At 29.0% G+C, this 21,187-nt stretch overlaps 3 protein-coding genes across 3 annotated transcripts; 1 reads left to right on the top strand and 2 right to left on the bottom strand.

Moving 5' to 3' along the window:
• Window positions 1-115: 115 nt before the first annotated feature.
• On the top strand, window positions 116-1,139 carry Phum_PHUM153980 (protein C6orf206, putative; the record flags this gene model as incomplete). The annotated part of the gene is made up of 5 exons (XM_002424761.1): window positions 116-145; window positions 241-379; window positions 467-613; window positions 693-835; window positions 1,110-1,139. 5 exons carry the CDS (start codon window positions 116-118, stop codon window positions 1,137-1,139), a joined length of 489 nt encoding a protein of 162 aa, XP_002424806.1.
• A 1-nt stretch (window position 1,140) lies between these two features.
• Phum_PHUM153970 (uncharacterized protein) lies at window positions 1,141-2,823 on the bottom strand (the record flags this gene model as incomplete). Its single annotated transcript, XM_002424760.1, has 5 exons — window positions 1,141-1,292; window positions 1,378-1,864; window positions 2,075-2,224; window positions 2,317-2,514; window positions 2,674-2,823. The coding sequence occupies 5 exons, from the start codon at window positions 2,821-2,823 to the stop codon at window positions 1,141-1,143; spliced, it is 1,137 nt and encodes a 378-aa protein (XP_002424805.1).
• A 3,480-nt stretch (window positions 2,824-6,303) lies between these two features.
• Phum_PHUM153960 (echinoid, putative) lies at window positions 6,304-20,944 on the bottom strand (the record flags this gene model as incomplete). The annotated part of the gene is made up of 6 exons (XM_002424759.1): window positions 6,304-7,623; window positions 7,701-7,999; window positions 11,159-11,449; window positions 11,528-12,103; window positions 12,840-13,448; window positions 20,530-20,944. The coding sequence occupies 6 exons, from the start codon at window positions 20,942-20,944 to the stop codon at window positions 6,304-6,306; spliced, it is 3,510 nt and encodes a 1,169-aa protein (XP_002424804.1).
• Between the last annotated feature and the right edge of the window lie 243 nt (window positions 20,945-21,187).

Below are 21,187 nucleotides of genomic sequence, written 5' to 3'. Positions count from 1 at the left end.
TACCGAAATTTGCACTCATCGATTTCATGGAGATCCAGCTTATATAAGCGAAATTGTCGATGACGATCCAGGTTTATCCCAAAGCGAACTCGAACAAAAAAGAATTGAAATATGCATGGCCGGTGGTGATCCATATCAATTATTGGTAATAATACCATTATTGATAAATTTCAACACCTGGCACGTACATATACTATTAATAAATAATAATAATAATAATAATTATAGAAAGAGAACAAGATTGGTGTTTTTCAATTGAAAGAAGAAGATAGATTAGCAGCAACTGTTGAATTGATAAATAACGAAACTGTTGTTGTTCCTCGTGGAGTTTTATTAAAAGAATCTGATGGCTTTGTTGTTATGAATGGTGCTTACGAAGGTATTTAACTGAAAATGTAAAAAAATCAATATTTATCAATAAAATAAAAATACAATACAACAAACAAAAATCATTTTTTTATATCAGGTTTATCACCAGAAGAAAGCGATGATTTAAAATCATATGTTCATTATAGAAAACCAGTACAAAATTGGAATACAAATTTATTAACAAGAAAAGATTATAATTATGCATTGGATTTTTTAGACACAATCGATTTAGACATACCAAAAGGTTAATTTTTTTTTTTTTTTTTTTTTTTACATAAATAATATAATTTTATAATTTAAACAAATGTCATATTTCCTTTCAGGATGTTGGAGTGTACAAGAACAAAGAGGGGGTAAACTTTACACTTTAAAAAATTTATATTGGCCTGGTTTTATGGCTTATCACGTGCCTAACACAAAAAATTGGGGTTTTTTATATGCTGGAAATGGTAGAAAAGATATCGATGTGCCTTTCATGATATTCTCATGTTGAAAATAAAAAATTTTTTTACAAATAAATTATTTAATTTCAAAATTATTAATTTTTTTTTTTTGGCAAACCATCATGCAAATTATTATTATTATCATTTTGGCGAATTATTGAATAAGATTACATATTAACATTTGATTCGATTCATTCAAAAAAAAAAAAAAAAAAAAAAAAAAGAAAGAAAAATTTAAACACAAAATTTTTTTTTTATTGCTAAGCAATAAAAAATAATAATATTCATTCGATATAGAAAAAGAAAAAAGAAAAAATTAAATATTAACTTAATGGCAATAATATGGAACTTCGACTTTATGTTTTTTCCTCGCCTGCATTTGACTAAAAAATTCACGAATATCTTCTTCCCTAACAACTTTTTTACTTTCTGCAAATTTTTGCAAATATCCCATTAATTCCGATTTCATTTCATTATAACCTGTTTAAAAACAAAAAAAATTTTGTCAATCCATCAGTGAAATTTAAAATTTAATTGATAAACTTAAATTTTAAAAAAATCTCACCTTCGATGGCTTCAACTTGTTTTACTCTGTCTAACGAAGATAAAGCCTTTAAACCTTTTTCATATTGTGATTCTTTTGCTAATGCTTTATTTCTGTTTTCATAATACTGAACTGTATCCGTATCACTGAGTAAAAATGATATTTTTTCATTATCATACATTTTTAAACATTCATCACATTTACATAAACTTTTTCTCCAGCCGTCTGGCCAAAATGTTGAACCGCTTCCATTTTCAGTCTTAACTGTTTTTATTTTACAGTTTAAAATTGAATTTACATCTGATTCTTTTTCATTTTTGTTTTCCTGTGATTCATCAATGTTATTTTTAATACTACTATTATTAATCTTTTGATTTGATGAATCATCCAGTGATGATTTGGCTTTTAAATGAAGATCACTATACTTCCAAAGGAATAAATGATTTTCCATGCATTCGTAGCAAATCATTTCTCCATAATCACTAGGTATAGAGTTGTTGTTTAAATGCTTAAAATATCAATTTAAAATTAATTTTTGTTTTTACTCACAATTTACAAGAAATATTATATAAAAAATAAAAATTCTTTTCCTTATAATAACATGCATAAATGATTTTATAAATCGATTAAATAAATCGGTCAGTGTTTCTGAATAATCTTATCGATTTAATAATTCAAAATTAACTGTTTAAGGTTTTAATTCAGGCACACAACTTACCCTTTTATGAAACCAATCCTCACAAATAACACATTGAATCATTTCATCATCGATTGTATCATCTGGATCTGGATAAGGTCTTTTACAATTGCAATAAATGCCTGTGAAATTTTGATTGTAACTGTTATTGACATTGAAATCATCTTTACCCTGAATTTCAAATAAAATAATTTTTAAAAGGTGAATAAAAAAACAAATTATCAAGGTCCTAATGTTGATGCTTTTACATGTATTTGACTTACTATTTCTAAATTGCATTTTGTGTTTGGAAAACAAGAGTTTCCACAATCACACCTAAAATTTCTTTTAGTGTAAAGTTCGATGAGTTCATGTCCTTCATGGCATCTGTAGCTGCAAGCTAAACAAATACCTCCAAGTTTTCCATTTCCACTTGAGTTACAAGTAGCACATGCATAAAGGGGTTGTCTAAAAATATAACCCTGAAATTCAAATCAAAATTAAATTATTTTCCAAAGTTTGTTTTGCTTTGAAAAAAAATAAAAAATTTTTGAAAAATGTAATTAAAATTATTTTCATTATAAACCAGTTAATAAAAATTAACAAACGTTATATGATAATTATCGATTGTTTTTAAATACCTTAGAATAAGTACAAATTTTATCATCGGCTCCTCCAAGAACAGCATTAGCATCTTCCTCGAGTTCATTTTCTTCTTGTAAAACATCTACCATAGTAACAACAGATTCATCTTCCTTCTCAATATTATTTAAATCAGAGGAGTCAGTCATTTTACGCGCCAAAAAACGACAGGCAACTCGACCGATTGAAAACTAAATTCAATTTAAAAATGCACTATTAATTTTTTTAACGATTTTATAAATAAATAAAAATCATCAAAATCTTATAATAATAATTTTGATTGAATAATTTAAATAAAAAAAAAATTTTATTAAAAAAAATTTATCCCGATAATAAAAAAAAATTAATTTAAAAAAAAAAAAAAAAAAACGAAATTTAACTTAAGATTTTGTTGTAATTGCACGAACAAAGTTGAATTTTAAACAGATCATAGATGACAATTTAAAGATGGCGACGTGACGTCATCGCTTCGACATGGCGGTGATGCACGAATTATATATTTTTTATTTCATCGATGGAAAATTCTGAAAAATGTATCATAAAACATTAAAATAAAAATGATACTATCTTATTTCAAAAAAAAGAAAACCTTTAATAATTATTAAATCCATTTTGACCATTCGAATTCCTTTTTTAAATGAATGAAAAATATTATTTCTTCTTTTTTTCCATAATAACTCATCTGAATTTATTAATAATGACGCAACCCTTAAAATTTCGATCGATATTTTACTCTATGGAAAATTATTTAACGAAAATTAATTTAAAAATAATTTTTTTTTTTTTTTTTATGTCAAATTACCATTTTATTTATTACATTCATTTTTTATTTTACAAAAACAATCAATCATTCCAAATTTTTTTTTAAAAAAAAGAAACATTTACAAAAAAAAAAATTAATAATAATAATAAAATAAAAGTAATATTAAAAAAAAAAATAAAAAATTATCTTTTTCTCACTTTAAATTCAAAATGGCGGAAAAAATTTACACAAAGAGTATAAAAAAAAATTAAATTAAATTAATTTTTTCCGACATATTGAATTTATCATCATCACACATTTACAACAACAATAATAATAATCATAAAAAAAAAAAAAAAAACTTACAAAATTTTTTTATTTTTCATTATTTTTTTCTTACTATTTTTTCTTTTTTTTTTCTTTCTTAAATATATAATTTATTTACAATCAAATTAACATTATTATTATTATTATTATTACTAATAATAATAATAATAATAAGATATTAAAAATTATTATTTTCGCAAGGCTTTATTTTATTTTTTTTCTTTTTTTTCCTATTTTTCTTTTTCTGTATCTTTTACACACAAATATAAAAAAAAAAAAATTTTGTGATGATATGACTGTAATTAACAACAGAAACCATATTATTATTATTATTATCATCATCATCATCATCATCATCATGCATTTATCTACTTATCTATCTATATATATATATATCTTAATTACATCTCATCAATAAAAAAAAACCGTTAAAAAAAAATTAATTTAGAAGAAATGAGATCATTTCAAATCGGCAAAAAACATTTTTAAAAAAATATATAAATTAATTAATAATAATAATAATAACAAACAATATAGCAAAATCGGATAAAACAAAATAGAGAGAGACAGAGAGAGAGTAAAAAAAAACAATTACAAACAAATTACATACTCATGAAACAATTAATTTCATATTAAAACTTTTCTTTTAAATTTATTTAATAATAATAATAATAATAATAATAATAATACTTTAATTAAAAACTCATTCGCGTAATAAAATAATAATAATAATAAGCATATTTCAGGCAAGATATTATTATTTTTTTGAAACAAACGTACAATCAAACAAACTTTATATATATATAGACCGCGATAAGAGTATATAATAATAACTAGGCTAACTTGGACGGCAAGACCAATTTTCATTTTATTATATAATATATATATTTTCATATATATATATATATATAATCAATCCATGTAAATTTTATTATTATTATCATCACTTATGAATCTCATCATCATCATCATCATCTTGGTACGAGGGGGGAAAAAAAAAAAATTAAAAACATCATTTTTATTATCGTTCTCACGATTTTCAATTAAAAATTCATATAAGACGATTCGAGTCTTGGGTTTATTATCATCATCATCATCATCATCATTATCATCATCATTATTATTATTATTATTATTATTATTATTATTATTATTATTATTATTAAAAATCGATAAATCGAATTTTGATCGAATCCACGGTCGAAAAAAAAAATCAAAAAAATTACGAGCGAGAAATTAACGGACTACTTAAAAAAAAAATTTTTTTTCTTAAATGTAAAATCATTATTATTATTATTACTATTATCATTATTATCGTAACGGGAGAATGATTTATTATTATAACTTTTGAAAATAAATAAATAATTTTTGTTTTGTTTCTTTGTCTTATTAACATAATTTATGTTTTTGATAATAATAATTTAAAAAAAAAGAATTGGGTAACTAAAACGCGCGAAAATTTAAAAAAAAAAATAATAATAATAATGATGATGATAATGATGAAAACCCGATATTCTTAATGAATCATATAAATCGTGATAACGTCGTCGTGACGTCATAATTTTTTTTTTTTAAGCTTCGATTCAATTAGAAAAAAAAAAAGAGGGAAAAAGTTGACGTTAATTAAATAAAATATAATTAATAAATAATAATAATAATGATGATGATAATCGCGATTAATTAAAGATTTCGTAAAAAAAAAAAAAAAAAAAAAAAACGATTACGAAATGCGGGAAATAATTACGAAACATATTATTACTATTATTCAATTATAAAAATTCCAAGTTTTGGCGGGAAATTTAAAGAAAAAAAAAATGGCGGATCGATATTTGATTTTTTTCCACGAATTGAATCGAAGCTTTTTCATCGACCGAAAAATTTAATAGCGAAAAAAATTTTTTTTTTTCTTTGTCGCACTTGAATGTTTTTTGTTTCCTTGAATTTTTTTCTTGTTTGTTTTTGTTGTTGTTTTTGGTTGTGTTGTATTATTTACACTAATAATTAATTATTATTTACAATACAACAGTAAAAAAAAAAATGCGCGGTCCCGTTTCACGAAACACAAATACACATACACGCACATACGCGCACAAACATTTATTTATAATTAATAATACAAATTCATATTATTATTATTATCATTATTGTTTGTATGTTTGTTTGTTTTTTCTCAGACGAGAGATTTCAATAAAAATGGCACAAATTATTTATTTTTTTAAAAATAGTTTTTATATAAAAAGTTTAATTTTTTTTATGTAAAAATAAATTTAAATAAAAATTTTTTTTATTTTCTTCTGTTATCATTATTATTATTATTATTATTATTATTAATGTTTTTTTTTTTTTTTAAATTCATGAAGACTAGGTCAGAATTCATTTTATTTAAAAAATATATTATTTATATATAAAATTTCTATTCTCTCTCTTTTTTATGTTTCACTTATGCGCACTTTTTCATTTAAAAAAAAAAAAAAAAACATAAAAGCAACATAATGGAAAACACTCCGAAACGGCTTTAGGAACAACATTAAGTCTTAGTTTCGGATATATTCTCCTCTTTTCAGACAATTATCTCACGTATAATTCGTCTATTTCGTGAATTAGGAGTAGAATATCCGCTTTCTAGACTTTCGTCGAAGGATAGAGACATGTGTTGAGGTTTAGGATCTTCCATATCCATGTTTTCCATGTAGGGATCCGGTAGACCGCTCACGTCTCTGTACGGGGATTCCAGGTGTGGTGTCAGGTGTTTTTTGGGTTTGTGCACGGGACCGTATGGATCGCTCACGTATTCGTTTCTGCTGGGATTGTTGCTAGTTCTTGATCCGTAATCATGATCGGGTGTTTCGCTCGTCAGGTGTGGATACGATGCATAATCGTCAACCGTTCCGTAGCCTCCGTGAGTTAGAGGATCGTAACCGTAGGTTCCTTGTCTGTCCATGTGATGCTGATCGTTGTTCGCGTTGTTTGCCGCAACCATTTTCATTTGCCATAATGAATCTTGAGAATTGACGGAACCTCCGTTGTTCGAATTGCTGTAACTGTTTTCGTTGTAACCCATGTTTACCCAATCTCCGCCGTTGTGTGGTATTTGCGGTCCGTTTTGATATCCGTAACCGTTTTGCTGAGCGTAAATTGCATTTTTCGTCGTGTCGTCCAATGCGAGATCCATGGAATGTTCCAAAGCTTTATTTTCGAGTCCCGTCGCAGAATAATAAGGAGGAGGAGGTTGTTGAACGATGCTCGGACGAACGCTCGTTTCCATTTCGTAATCCTTGCTTTGTTGTTTTTTATTTTGATTCTTGCGACACCGACAAAACATTATAAGCAAACCGATGAACAATATTGATATGATGCAAATGACCACGATGACTATGAGCGTTGATTTTCCAATGGCTGATGCTTCTTTGACGATCGAAGGCCCGATTTCGGCTTCCGTATAATCCCCGCAAACCTCGGGACTCGCTTTCAAACACAGTTTGACTCGTACTCTTGGAGTGATTGTTTGTTGAGTGTTGGCTTCCAATAATAGGCCGTCGTCGTCGGGATTATCCGGGCCCAAACTTCTTCCCGAAGCTTTGTAATCGTGTGTTTTAGCTCTCGCGACCATTGAAAATATGGTCGCTTCGGATATCGTCGGATTACCTCCCGAATAAGTAATCGGTAGAGTTTCCAAAAATCTCCAATCTGAATCATCCGGCCTGTTCGTGACTTCCACTTGACCGAGAAGCATAAGACAAGTAGCATCGACATTTATCGATAGAGTATGAGATTCAGGATCGTAGGTCACTCTTTGCGGAGCTGGTATTCTGTCTACTTTCGTTGATGCCAATTCTTCTTCGGAATAATTAGAGTTTCCTTTCGTGTTGTAAGCTTTCACCTAATGACACGATACAAAATTTTACATAAACCTTCACCCAAAACCTTTTCTACAAAGTTGTAAAACCAATAACCTACCTTAAACCTATAACTGTGATGTTGTTCGAGAGATGTTATGTTACAAGGATTGTAAGATTGACAATCGTATTCTTGCCACCCGTCGTTCCTTCCCTTGTTACTATGATAGGTCACACTATTAGCAAAACAATTATTACTATCTTCTTCTCCGACTCTTTTATAAGCGACAAAATATTTCGTGTTGTGAATTCCACCATCGAATCCGGGAGTCCAAGACAGCGTAACAAAATTATGTCCCATTCTAACGGCTTTTAATTTCGTTGGAAAATCTGGAGGTCCTTTCGGTTGCAATCGAATCCCTTTGAAAAATAAAAAAAGATCCCCAATTAAAATGTGATAGAAACATAAAAATATTCGGTCGTTAAAAAATAACAAAAAAAAATATTATCGTAATTTTTCTTTTCTTTTTTTTTTAAGGGTAAGTTTTGCTTACAAAGCTTTAAAATGATAAATTAAAAAAAAAAAATTTTTTTTTCCTCGTTTCTTTATTATTATTATTATTTTTTTCCCCTCCTTCCATTCTTTTTCTTTATTCCTTTGGGAAAAATGAAAAAAGCTATAATTACGCAAAAAAAAAAAAACCCGAACGTATACAAAACTTGTTATATTTTTCATTTGCAAAAAAAAAAATATCCAATTTTTTTTTTTGTTGGGAGGATTCATTCATTCATTCATTCATTCATTCTTTGTTTTTTGTGAAAATTCCTCAGTAATAAATAAATTAAGAATTGATATTAATACAAAAAAAAAAAAAAATTTCTGGAATTTTTAAGGAAAAAAAAAAAATTTCTAGAAAAAATGTTTTTTTTTTTTTTTTTTTTTAAAATTTTCCTTTTTTCCTTTTAAGTTTAAGTATTCCTTTTACCCCCCCCCCCTTCCTTTTTCATCCCGTCCTCACATTCCTCATTCGAAAAACCTCTTTCATCTCTCATTTCGGGTTTTTCATTTTTTTTTATTTTTTTTTCGACCCCCATTTTAATTTACAACAAATAAAATCATTACACCCGAGTAATTCATCACATTTAATTAAAAAGAAAAAAAAATTTTATGATATGATAACAATGATAATGATAATAATAATAATAATTTTTTATTTAAATCCACACGTGCATTTACACGCGCACACGCACGCGAACACCTTTCATATATATATATATATATATATATATATATATATATAAAAATTTCAACGAAAAAATAAATAATTTTTTTTTTTTTTTAATTTTTTTATTTTTTCCAGCGCTGGAGAAATAAAAAAACGATATGATTTACGTTTAATTTTTTTTTTCTTTTCGGACTGGAGAGAGAAAAAAAATGTTTAGGCCGGAAAGGAAGAGAAAAAAGCTGGAAAAAAAAAAAAATTTTTTTTTTTCCAGCTCGTGCCACATAAATATTGTCGATAAGCATTAACCGGAAAATTGAAAATCTTTATTACACGCTCAAGAATAAGTTTTCTCTCTCTCTCTCTCTCACATATATACTAAATACCCGATTTATCGTTATTATTATTATTATTATTTTTTCCTTTTACGCATATATATGCTTGCGTGTACACGTGTACGTGTGCGTATGTTTTTTTCCTCCCTTTTTGGACGTTTTACGGTTTTTCACAAAAAAAACAACTCGCAACAAATATACACAACAGCAGACATCTTTACTATTATTATTTCTATTATTATTATTATCTCATAACGGATTTGATTTAGTTTTAATTGATGTTTATTAACTCCAAACTCAACACGTAATAAATAAACAAAAACAAAAAAAAACATAAGCGTACATATATTTAAGTTATGTTTTTTTTTGTTTTTGTTATTTTGCAAAACGAAAACATTTAATTTATGCCGGCTTTTAAGCTGTCCTCTTTCTCTTTCTCTCTCTCTCTCTCTCTCTTTCATTCTCTCTCTAGTGATTTATTAATTCCTCTCTTTTTATTTTTTGTTTAAATAAAAAGCTTTTAACCGGGAGAAAGAAAATCGATTATTAAAAAATAAAAAAAAATAATAATAATTTTTTTGTTTTTGTGTTTGCCGATACCTTGAAGACTGTAGTAAAAGAAACAAATCAAATGTCGGCGGTAATAAAAAAAAGGGGGGAAGTGAGGGGAAGCGAAGGGAAGGGAGGGGAGAGCGAAAGGGAAGAAAAACGACAAATACAAATGATTGAAAAAAAATAGAAAAAGTAATTAAAAATGCTTTTTTCTAGTGTGTAACAAAAAAAAATCTCCCCAATTTTAATTAAAGTTCAAATTTCTAATAATACACACACGCACCCACACACACACGCTGGGGTTGTGAACGCCCGTGAATGAACGTGGCAGGAGAATGCCACGACGAGACGATTTTTTTTTTAGGTCATGAACCCTACGGTTCCGGTAATCGACAAATCCGAATCATGCGTTGCATGAATGGTAGCAGCAAAGCAAACATCAAAAGATTTTTTTTCTCTTTTTTTTTAATTTTTATTTCCCGGCAAAAAATAATAATAATAATGATAATAAAATACGTAAAGATTAAAAGTGAATAAATTCATTTTACGAGTTTTTTAATATTAACCCGAGAATAATAATAATAATAATAATAATAAATTCGTTCCGCAACTTTTTTTATGTAAAAGCTTTAAAAAATATAAATAAAATAAATAATTTTTTTTTTCCATTCCTTCGTTCGGTCGGCCATATTGTTTCTACGGGGTCAAATTAAAGTTCAAAAAAAAAAAACAGAAAGTCGAAACGAATTAAAAAAAATGTAAAAATACAACAAACAACAAACGCAATAACGGAACGCACGGAACAAACGAAACAATTAAACAATTTTATTACTTTTCAAATAAAAAAAAAAAAATCTCAAAATTTTCTAATTAAAAAATGATTATTATTATTATTATTTATTTACTCTTTTTTTTTTGGGGGGGGGGGTAAATTAAAATTAAAAAAAAAAGAAACCTGGATCCGATCCTGAATAAAAAAATTTTTTTTTTTTTTTTTTTTGGAAAAATGTCGAATTTATTTAAATAAAAAAAAATCGGAAAAAAGGAAAAGAAGAGAGAAGGGTGAAAGGAAGGGAGAAGGAGGAGGAAGAAGAAGGGGAAGGGGGAAAGGGTTTAAAGAATTTTCAAATAAAAAAGTTCGAGAAAATTCCAAAAAAAAAAAAATATATATAAAAATAAAATTCAGAGGTTTTACGACTCCATTTAAAAAAAAAAATTTTTTTTTCTTACTCTATGGAAAGGAAAATCATGACTGGTAAATGACTTTCCGATATATCGATACCATTGTAAGATCGTTAAAGGATTTTGACGATGGCAAAACGTCAAATTGATTATTTTAAAAAATAAAATAAAATAATACGAAAAAAAAAAAAAAACCCCCACACGAATCGATTGAGAATATAAAAAAAAACCGTAATATAACGTCGTGATAATGATGATAATAATAATAATAATATTAAGACGCTTACCTTTTTTCAGGCTTCCGAGTGCGTTGGCAATTCTACACGTGTATTCTCCATAATCGTTTTCCTGAATATTACTTATTCTGAGTACGCTGACGTAGACGTCGTTGTTTTCCGCAGTCGTGCTTATGTCGTAGTGACTATCCACTCCAGAACTCGTCGTTAGGGGAGCACTGTTCCCTACGAGAGACCATTGAAATTCCGGACGTGGATATGCTTGAACCCGACATATAACTTCAGCCGTTTCGTGAAGGTCGTAAGCGACTTTATTGTATTGATGAAGTACGATGGGTTCATCTGAAAAAGACAAAAAGGTGTTAGAATGTATCAAACGACTACGATGATGATGATGATAATGATAATAATGATATTTACGTTCTATTCTTAAATGCATGCTACTTTCGGCTCTTTTGACTTCGTTTTCGAAAACGCAAGAATAAACTCCTCTGTCGGCGGCAACCAATTGATTTCCTTCCGGTCTTCCCTTTCCGATGAACTTGAGAGTGCTTTGAACGGTGTAAACTGAATTACGACCGTCCGATTCGTCGTTCAATATGTCGTAATTATCTTGCTGCGATGAAATTTCTTTACCGTCTTTCAACCATTTAACCGACGGCTTGGGTTTTCCCTGAGCCCCGCATCGCACGGAAAAATCCCCATCACCGGATTTCTTAGTGACGTGCGGTTGAAGTTTTGCCACTATTCTCGGGGGTTGATGCACTTGAAGTATAACGGAATGTGAAATCCCCTGTCCCATTTCGTTTGTCGCCTGACAATGATATCTTCCCTCTGATCCCAAATGAGCCGACGGTATCGTGTATTTAGCTCCCGTTGCTAAAACCGTTTGAGGTGAAGAACTAGGATTTGCTATGTCAAGATCCCTCCACCAGCGATATTGTGGTGGCGGCCAACCGGGAGGATTAGCCGAACACGTCAATGTGACTCCAGTTCCTGTGTTTAAACAAAAAAAATAATAATAATTTTTAATAATGTCTGAACGGAATAAATCACTAATCTATATATCCACCAATCTTTTTTTTAACGACAAAAATTTATTATTCCCGTCGCATTTTAACACAAAATAATAATAAAAATAATGATAATATTTTTTTTTACAACTTAACCGGTTTGTTATTTTTCTCTCTAAAACATATTTATTTATTTATTTATATATACAAATAAAAAAAATTTTTTTTTTTTTTTTAAAGAGCTTAAAAAGTTTTTTAAAATTTATAATTTTATAGTTTTTCTTTCTTTCTTTTTCTTTTTCGATAAGTTTCGATTATAAATTAACTGATAATCTTATTAACTGAACGTTTTCTTCTATAAAACACAAAAAAAAAAAATATGAAAAGTTTGTTATTTATTTATGCGTCTACGTCGTAATACTATTACCACTACCACTACTACTACTACTGCCACTACCGTACGGTAACGTACTTTTAATAAATTCCTAATTAATTTTTTAATAAGAGAGAGAGAGAGAGAGAGAGAGAAAATAACGTTTCGTAATATTTTAAGAATAGATTTTTAATAATTATGAAAACGTAGAAATTTTCACACACGTAAATTTAATCAACCAAGTTCGACGCGTCGAATAAGAAGAAGATTGAGTTTTTATTATTTAATAAAATTAATTATGTGGAAGGGGGTAGGGGGTAGGGGTAGGGTGTGGTGTCAAGCATACCTTCTGCTGCTATGGGTCTTTCCGGTGAAATGTGTGCCAATCCCGGTTTGTGTCGTACCAAAAGCGTCATGGTCGCATTACCCATTCTTTCCGTTCTACGCTTCGGCGTCCCGTAAGGTGTCAATATGTTAACGGCTCTGCAAATATACGTTCCAGCACTTTCCGCCGTTATTGACGACAATCTCAAAACGTCACCGGTCTGTCTGGAATCCGGATGACCCTCTTTGAGCCATTCGACGTTGTACGGAGGAGGATTCGACGTCACGTTGCACTTGACGGTTAATGTTTCACCTTCTTCGGCTTCTCTGTGTCTCGCCATTCCGGGAGCCGTTTCTATCGTGACTTGTGGCGGATATAAAACATCCAAAAGGATTTCGGCTTCTCCCGTTTGTCCCAAACCGTTGTCGGCCGAACACGTGTATTTTCCCGAATCAACCGTTCCTACTCGGTGTATCGTGTGCGTTAATGACGTCGATACGAAACGTCCGTTTCTCATCCATCGAACGCTCGTCACTTTGGGTTTAGCATCGACTTTGCATTCGAGCGTTGCCGTACCATCTCTTTCTATTCTAAGTGGATTTTCTGGTCCTACTTCTACTCTTGGAAAATCTGAAATTCAAAAACGAGTAAAAATTAACCCCTGGAATTAATTTAATGGCAATAAAATGATAAAGACATTAAATAGAAAAAAAAAATTTTAAATGATAAAGGACACGTTTGATAAGGACAACAACTAAAATAATTTCGAGTGGCCAAATTATCGAGGAACCCGAAAATAGGGGGAGGAGGAAAAAAAGAAGCCATTTTCGTAAAATAATAATAATAATAATAGTATAATTGCTAATGGCGAATAAATTATTTCAAATTCGCGTTATGTGCAATTTCTGGAGTCAACTTCTGGAAAATTATTTGCAACAATACGAATTTCACGCCGAATCAACCTACCCCTCCCCACATCCGGTTTCTTCCCACTCTCCTCCCCTCCCCCACCTAATTCCCGATACTTGTCCTACAAATTTAACTATTCTTTTTAATAACGAACGTTATTCTAAATATACTTTTAATGACTATTTCACGAGCATTTGGAGCCATTTTTTTTTTTTTTCTTTATTAACCTTCGCATGTGAAGGTTGAAAATTATTTCAAGGAGTTGTGGTTGTTGTTGTTTTCATTACTTACTGACGAATTAAAAAAAAAAAAAAAATTTTTTTATGAAATCAAACCGAACGTAAAAAAAAAAGTAATAAAAAAAATTTTAATTTTTTCTTTTTGTTTTGAAATAATCCGTGTGCATGAACACGAACGCGTTCGCCTGCACACACACGTGCACACAACACGTGTTTACACACATTTCGAAAGAAATTTGCGTTTCGTTAATCCAATGGCGTTCGATAAGAATGAAAATAAATAACATGAAAATAATAAAAAAAAATAAAATAAAGAATTATTATTACTTTGTTTATGTTGTCGGTACCGCGAAAAATAAATTTTACCCTTTCCCCTCCCCCTCCCTTTCCCCCCCCAAAAAAAAAATTTATTACCGTCCGTACCGAATCATAATAAATTATTCATATATATATTATTATCATTAACATTATGCACACCGATAAATAAAATACGAACGGGTAAGCACCACCGTTCGAACGGTTTTAACAATTTTTTTTTTTCTTATGCAATCCAACAACAGCAATAATAATAATAATGATAATAATTCTTATTAAATATTTAAAATAAAATTAATGCGAATTGTGCAAGTGTGAGTGACGTAGTATTATCACGTGATAAATTTTGATTAAAAAAAAAGAAAATCTTTTATATTAAAAACTTTCACTACAATTTATTACAAAGTGAATTTTTTATTTATTTTTTGCTGTTGTTGCTGTTGTTGTTGTTCCTTACGATAACTGACAAGTGTAATACCTTTATATAAATAATAAAATTATAACTTTTTAAAGTCAGTTCGTAACAAGTTTTTTTTTTTTCCTTTTACTTTTCCCTGTTTTTTAAACAAAAATAAAAGGAGACGTTTAATATATATATATTTTTTTTGTTTTTTCTTTTCTAGAACTTTTTAAGTGTTCTTTTCTTTTTGTCAACATCTACACTTTTTTAAAACGTCAATGTTAGTTTAAATACTTTCACCACCACCACCACTACTACTACTATTACGTCGTCCTAAACTCTCCCCCCCTTCGCCTAAGTTCTGAAAGTTTTTAATCATTCAGCGATTGATTGATTGATTATTTTTCTGTATTTTATTCGATCGCAACTTTTACCTCGCAACGAAATTTTCTTTTAAAATTTATTTATATACACATATTTTCCAAAAAGGAATCGTTAAAATTTTCCTTTTTTTTTTGTAAAGAAAATTCTAGAAAAAGAAAATGTAAAAAAAAATAAATAAATATATATGTATGCATAAAAAAATAAATCAAAGGAAGAAAATAATAAAAAACAATTTGGAAAAAATTGAAAGTTGTAGTTGTAGAAAAAGGAAAAAAGGAAAGATCGAAAGGGGGAAAGGAAAAGGTGACGGGGAGGGGGAAAGAAGAGGAAAAGGGAGAAGAAGAAAAAACCTACCGGCAAATATCAAAGTTTAAAGAAATAAAAAAAAAATAAAATGGCACGCATACGAATAAAATTTCCGTGTCCCCCCAACAATTTACAATCTCGAGTCCCCCCTCCCCCCAAACAAAAATAAAACGGAAGGATTTTTTTGCCTCTCTCTCTACCTTACACGCACGCACGCATTCACGTATTTTGTCTCTTTTTTTTTTTTTTTTGTTCGAATTCAATATCATGTTTGCAAAGATATAATAAAACCTCCCCCCTCCCCATTCTTTTGGACTTGTACAGGAGGAAAACTAAACAACTTTCATTTTCAAATCAATGGTAATAAATACTCGAAACAACAAAAAAAAAATTAAATGGGGGGTGGGATGGAATAGGGGATGAAATTTTAAACTTCCACGTTAAAACTTATTGTTTTTTTTTTTTTTTCGTTATCCTCCTCCATTTTAAATATATATATTAACTAACTTCGATTTAACGTACGGTTAAAAGGAGGACGTTTTCCACGTGCCCCGCCTCTCCTTCCTTCCTCTCTTACCCCTCCAACCCCCTCATAAAAAAAATCGAAAGGTAAACTAAACCTTTCATTATTATTTTTTTTTCCCCGACCAAAACGTCGCTAGCTACACGACAGAATAATAATTTTATTTATTTATTTATTTATTTTTTTTTTACTTTAGAGTCGACGCGTACATAAAACTAAATAATAATAATAATGATAATAATGATGATAATAATGATAACTCTTGGTATTATTTAAGGATTGAAAAAAAAATTTAAAAAATACGAAAGAATCAAAAAACGATCCGATTATTTAATATTTTATTACGTAAGGGAACAGAAAAATTATGAAAATATTTTCCGATGACTAATGATAATGATAATGATAATGATGATGATAGTGATGATGATGATGATAATGATAATAACATATCGAAACGCGGAAAAGGCAAAACGAAAAAAACGTTCGAATGATTTTATTAAAACGCGAAAACGCTGCTAATTAATAAATACTTTAATAAAGAAATAAATAAATAAGTAATTATTTAAAAAAGTTTTCGCGAAAGAATTTTCGCAAATGACATTAATAATAATAATAATAATAGTAAAAATGATAATAATGATAATGATGATAATAATAATAGTAACATTTCCACGTGATGAAAAATAATTAAGAAAATGTGACAATGAACGCAAGGTTTTTAAAAAGAGAGAGAGAGAGAGAAAAAGTTTTACACGCGTTAAATTTCGTTTGTCACGTGATCGTTTACGAAACTATAATTTAATTACGGTTATATAATAATAATAATAATAATTATTATTATTATTATTATTATTAAGGCTTAATAATAATTTAAAGTAATGCCGATTCGATTCAAGAAAAAAAATAAAATAAAATATTTTTTTAAAAGTATTTTTTCTAAGCTTTTCTTCTGCTTTTTCTTTCCCCCCTCTCCCCAAGATTATAAACATCTCTTTATTATCATTATCATCATCATTATTATTTTTTCTAAGTAAATTTTCCCGATTTAAATTTTTGCTATTTAAAAAAAAAAAAAAAGAAAATTCATTAATTTTTCATTTTGTTTTAATCTGAGATTTGAACGTTTTTTTTTTTTTTTTTTTTTCATTTCGTTTCCTTCCTTTTCCTTTCCTTTCCTTTCCTTTCCTTTTTTTTTGCTGTTGCCTGTGTGTTTAATTTACTCTTTAAAAATTAACTAAAACTTGTTTAAAAAAAGAAAAAGAGAGAGAGAGAGAGAGAGAAATTTCATGAAATTTTTAAATTAACTAAAAAAAAAAAAATAAAATAAAATACGAAAATTAAAAAAAAAAAGGAATTTAAGATTTCGTTTTTCGTTTTTCCCTCCCCCCTTTTTTCCTCCTTTCCCTTTTCCCCTCCTCTTCTCCTCCCCTCTCTTCCCGTTTTTTATTTTTATTTATCGAACCGCGTAATTGAATCGATACGATTTTTCCGAATAGAAAATACAGAAAAAAAAAGAAAAAAAAATTATTCTGTCAGCAATAATCAAAAATAATAACCGTAAGAAAAATAAAATAAAATAATTTTCTCTCCCTCCCTCCCTTTCTCTCTCTCCCCTTCCCTCCCCCAGTAAACTTCCCCCCACTTTTTCCTTTTTACAAAAAACGATGCGTGCAACTTGAATTTTTAGTTTTAAAATAAAAAAAAAAATTTCCTGTTTTTTTTTTTATAATGATACGTTTCAACGCCACCGAATAAAAAAAAAAAAAAATTTTTTTTTTTTCAACATTACTCGCAACACTTAAAAAAATTAAAATTATTATTATTATTATTAGTAATAACGGTGGTGGCGGTTGTTGGAATGTTTAAAATTTATTAAAGTACGCATTTGCGGCCATGAATAAAATGAATAATAATAATAATAATAACAACATGGTTTTTTTGATATTGACACGAAATTGTTTTTTTTTCTTCCCCCTCACCTCCCGTTTTTGGACCTCAAAGGAATACGTAAAAAATATTTGACAACCTTTTACAAAGGATTTTTTTTTTTTATTAAAATTTTCCTTTGAAAAAAATTATAAAAAATTTGTCGTATAATATCGGGTTTTTTTCCTGGGGAAGGAGAGGAGGAGAGGGGAGGGAAGAGAGGAGAAAAGGGGGACACTTTTTGTTTTTGTGTGTGTAATGAATACGTTATGTATTAAACGTGTGGCTTTTTTTTTCTTCTTCTTCATCCTTTTTTCCCCCTTCCTCCCCGTAAAATTTAATGTTTTTTTTTCCCATCCGTTCCTCCCTATCCTCTTCCCTACACTCATCCTCCTCCCACCCGTCACTCCTTTCCACCTCCCACCAATAAAAAAAAAAATTTTATTCGAAAAAATATAAAAAAAAAAATAAGGAATTTAATTACCCAAATAAATATATAAATAAAAAATAAAACGATTAATAGAAATAAAACAAAAAAAAAAATAAAATAAACGGAGGAGGATGTAAAACAAAAGAGAGAGAGAGTGAGGGAGTGGGGGGGCAAAAGGGGGATTCGAGGGCGAGCAATAAAAAAAAAGAAAAAGGTTGAAAAACGAACGAAAATGGTGAAAAAATAGAATTTTTATTCTTATTTATTTTATTTTATTTTTTTCTTCTTCTTCTTTTTCTTCTGGAGTTTTTATTTCATTTCTTTTTTTTTTTTTATTCTTCTTCTTCTCCTTCTTTTTTTTTCTGTTTCTTTTTCTTTTTTTTTTTTTTTTTTTATTACCAAAGCAAATAAAATAGAATTCCGATCTGGAGTTTCTTTCCCCTTTTCTTCTTTTTTCCTTTCATTTTATTTTTTTTGTCTTGTTGTCTGTTGTTGTTGTTTTGTTTTTGTTTTGTTATTGTATTAAATTTAAATAAGTTTTATATTTTCTTTCTTTTTTTATTTAAAAAAAAGACAAAAAAAAAGATGGAGAAGGAGAAGAAAAAAACTGGGAAAAAAGTAAATAAGAAATATATATACGATTTTATCATCATCATCGCCATTCTTATTATTATTATTATTTTACGTTTTATATATGTGTAAGTAAGTGGGTAAATGTGTTAGCATTCAAATCACTTCGACGAGTTCAACGACCGATTACCGAATTTCCCCTACCGATAATAATAATAATAATAACGAAAAGATAAAAACCAATAAAATTTCGTTTGTTTATTTTTTTTTTAAATTCCAACAACGACGAAGTCCCTAAACGTTCCCGCGTCTTAAACCCTCCTCCCCCCTCTACCTCCCTCCCACCCCACATCTAATAAAAATGTAGCAGACAACAAGGAACACCAGCAGCAGCAGAAGCAGTAACAGGAGATATAAAACAACAACAACATCGATATAAATTATTTTTTTTTTAGTAATAACAATTTAATTTAAACGTTCGTGAATAATAATAATAATAATAATTTGCCTTAAATTATTTGACGCAAATTTATCCGACGTATAATTTACGTGCATTTTTCATCCCCTTTCCCCCATTACCCCCCCTCTTCCTCCTCCCCTCTCTCGTAAATTCTAACGAGTCAAATAATAAAAAACGAATCGACTCATAATAATAATAATAGTTTGTAATAATTTTTACAAACAACCTACGAAATCCGACATATTTGTTTTAAAAAAATTTTTCCGGAAACGGATTTTCCCTTATCATTACGTCATCGTTATCACTCTCGCGATAAAAAAGAAAAAAATCTCAGTAAGAAAATTTTTATCAAAGGAGAAAAAAAGGAAAATAAAAGGAAAATAATATGAGAATCAGACGAATTTACAACGTAAAAGTCGGTTTTTCATTCTGTTGATTCGAATTAAAGTATTAAATTGAAAATAATAATAATAATAATAATAATAATAATAATAATAATGATACTGATAATGATAATAATACACATCAAAAAAAAAAGTTTTTAAATAATTTTTCATTTCGTTGAAACGAATTTTCTTCTATCATAATCATTCCTTATTTACTTTTTTTTTTTTTAACCTTTTGAATTTTAACGTAAAGATTTTACATTTCTCTTAAAATGTTTTCTCTCTCTCTGTCTCTCTCTCCGTCTACTTACATCCCCCTCCTCCTTTCGTTCCCCCTTTCTCCCTTCATCCCCCATCCACACATACGTACATTTAACATTTTAGAAAATTTCTTCTTAGACGTAAAAAAAAAAAAAAAAAAAAAAAAAATCGAGTTTTTAGTCTTGATTAATCCTCCTTTGGCTTTCCTTTCCAAGGGAGGGGAGAGTTAGAGCAGAAGACAGGAAAAAGAAAAAGAAGGAATTTTTTTTTTTTCAAATAAAAAGAAAAAAAAAAAGGTAAAGATAAATTTTATGCGTGTGGAGAAGAAATGAGAAATTCAATTTTCTTTTTTCCCCTTTTCCTTTTTTCCTTTTTCTTAAATGTTTTGGGTTGCGCTACGCTAATTTCATTTCGAGTAAAAGAGTGACAGTAATTCTATGACGGAAAATAAGAAGAAGAAAATTCAAAGGAAAAAAAAAAAAAGATGAAAATCTTTCAATTTTATCATTTTTTTTTTTAAAATTATAAGGGAGAGGGATGTTAGGGGAGTGGGGAGGGGGGTTAAATTAAAGATTAAATAAGGGCCTAAAATTAAAACTTACAATTGACGCTGAGTGTCACAGACGCTTCCATTTTACTCTCATCTCCCATGGCTCTATTCCAAACGACGCATTTAAAAACGGCACCGTCATCTTCTTTCGTTGGAGTCAATTCTAGTACGGCACGAGTGACATCTTCTTTTCCGTTAGCTTTTTTAACGACAGACTCCAAAGGATGAACGTTTCCCTCTCTGTACCATTTGATGTAAGGTTCGGGACTTCCGCCCACAGACGAACAAACCAATTCCATTTTTTTACCTTCCGTCGTCACGGGATTTTCTCCCGGTGATATTTTCGGGGGTTCGGGTGGTGTCAACACGGTAAGACTATACGATTGAGAATGAAGTTCCCTCCCCGTACCCGAAGCTTTCACCCTGCACTCGAATATTCCATTATCTCTTTCGTAACTCGTGTTCATTATAGTCAAATCGTATCTTCCCTGTTCGGGACGGAAATCGATTCTGTAATTGCTTTCGAGGGGAGTCGATTGTATGGCAACGTTGTCATGTTTATTTTTATTTGCTCTCAACCAGAAATATGTTGGATTTTGTGTCGTGATTTGTTGCGGAAATCGACATTCTAAAGAAACCGTTTCACCTTCTCTCGTGTCTTTTCCTTCTTCTCCATTAATCACGGCAAAACCTGTAAAATAAAATTATAA

This window comes from Pediculus humanus, genomic scaffold (genome assembly GCF_000006295.1).
Source record: "Pediculus humanus corporis 1103172107499 genomic scaffold, whole genome shotgun sequence".
NCBI lineage: Eukaryota > Metazoa > Arthropoda > Insecta > Psocodea > Pediculidae > Pediculus > Pediculus humanus.
The sequence above is the reverse complement of the archived record's forward strand: the minus strand, read 5'-3'. Positions and strand labels throughout refer to the sequence as shown.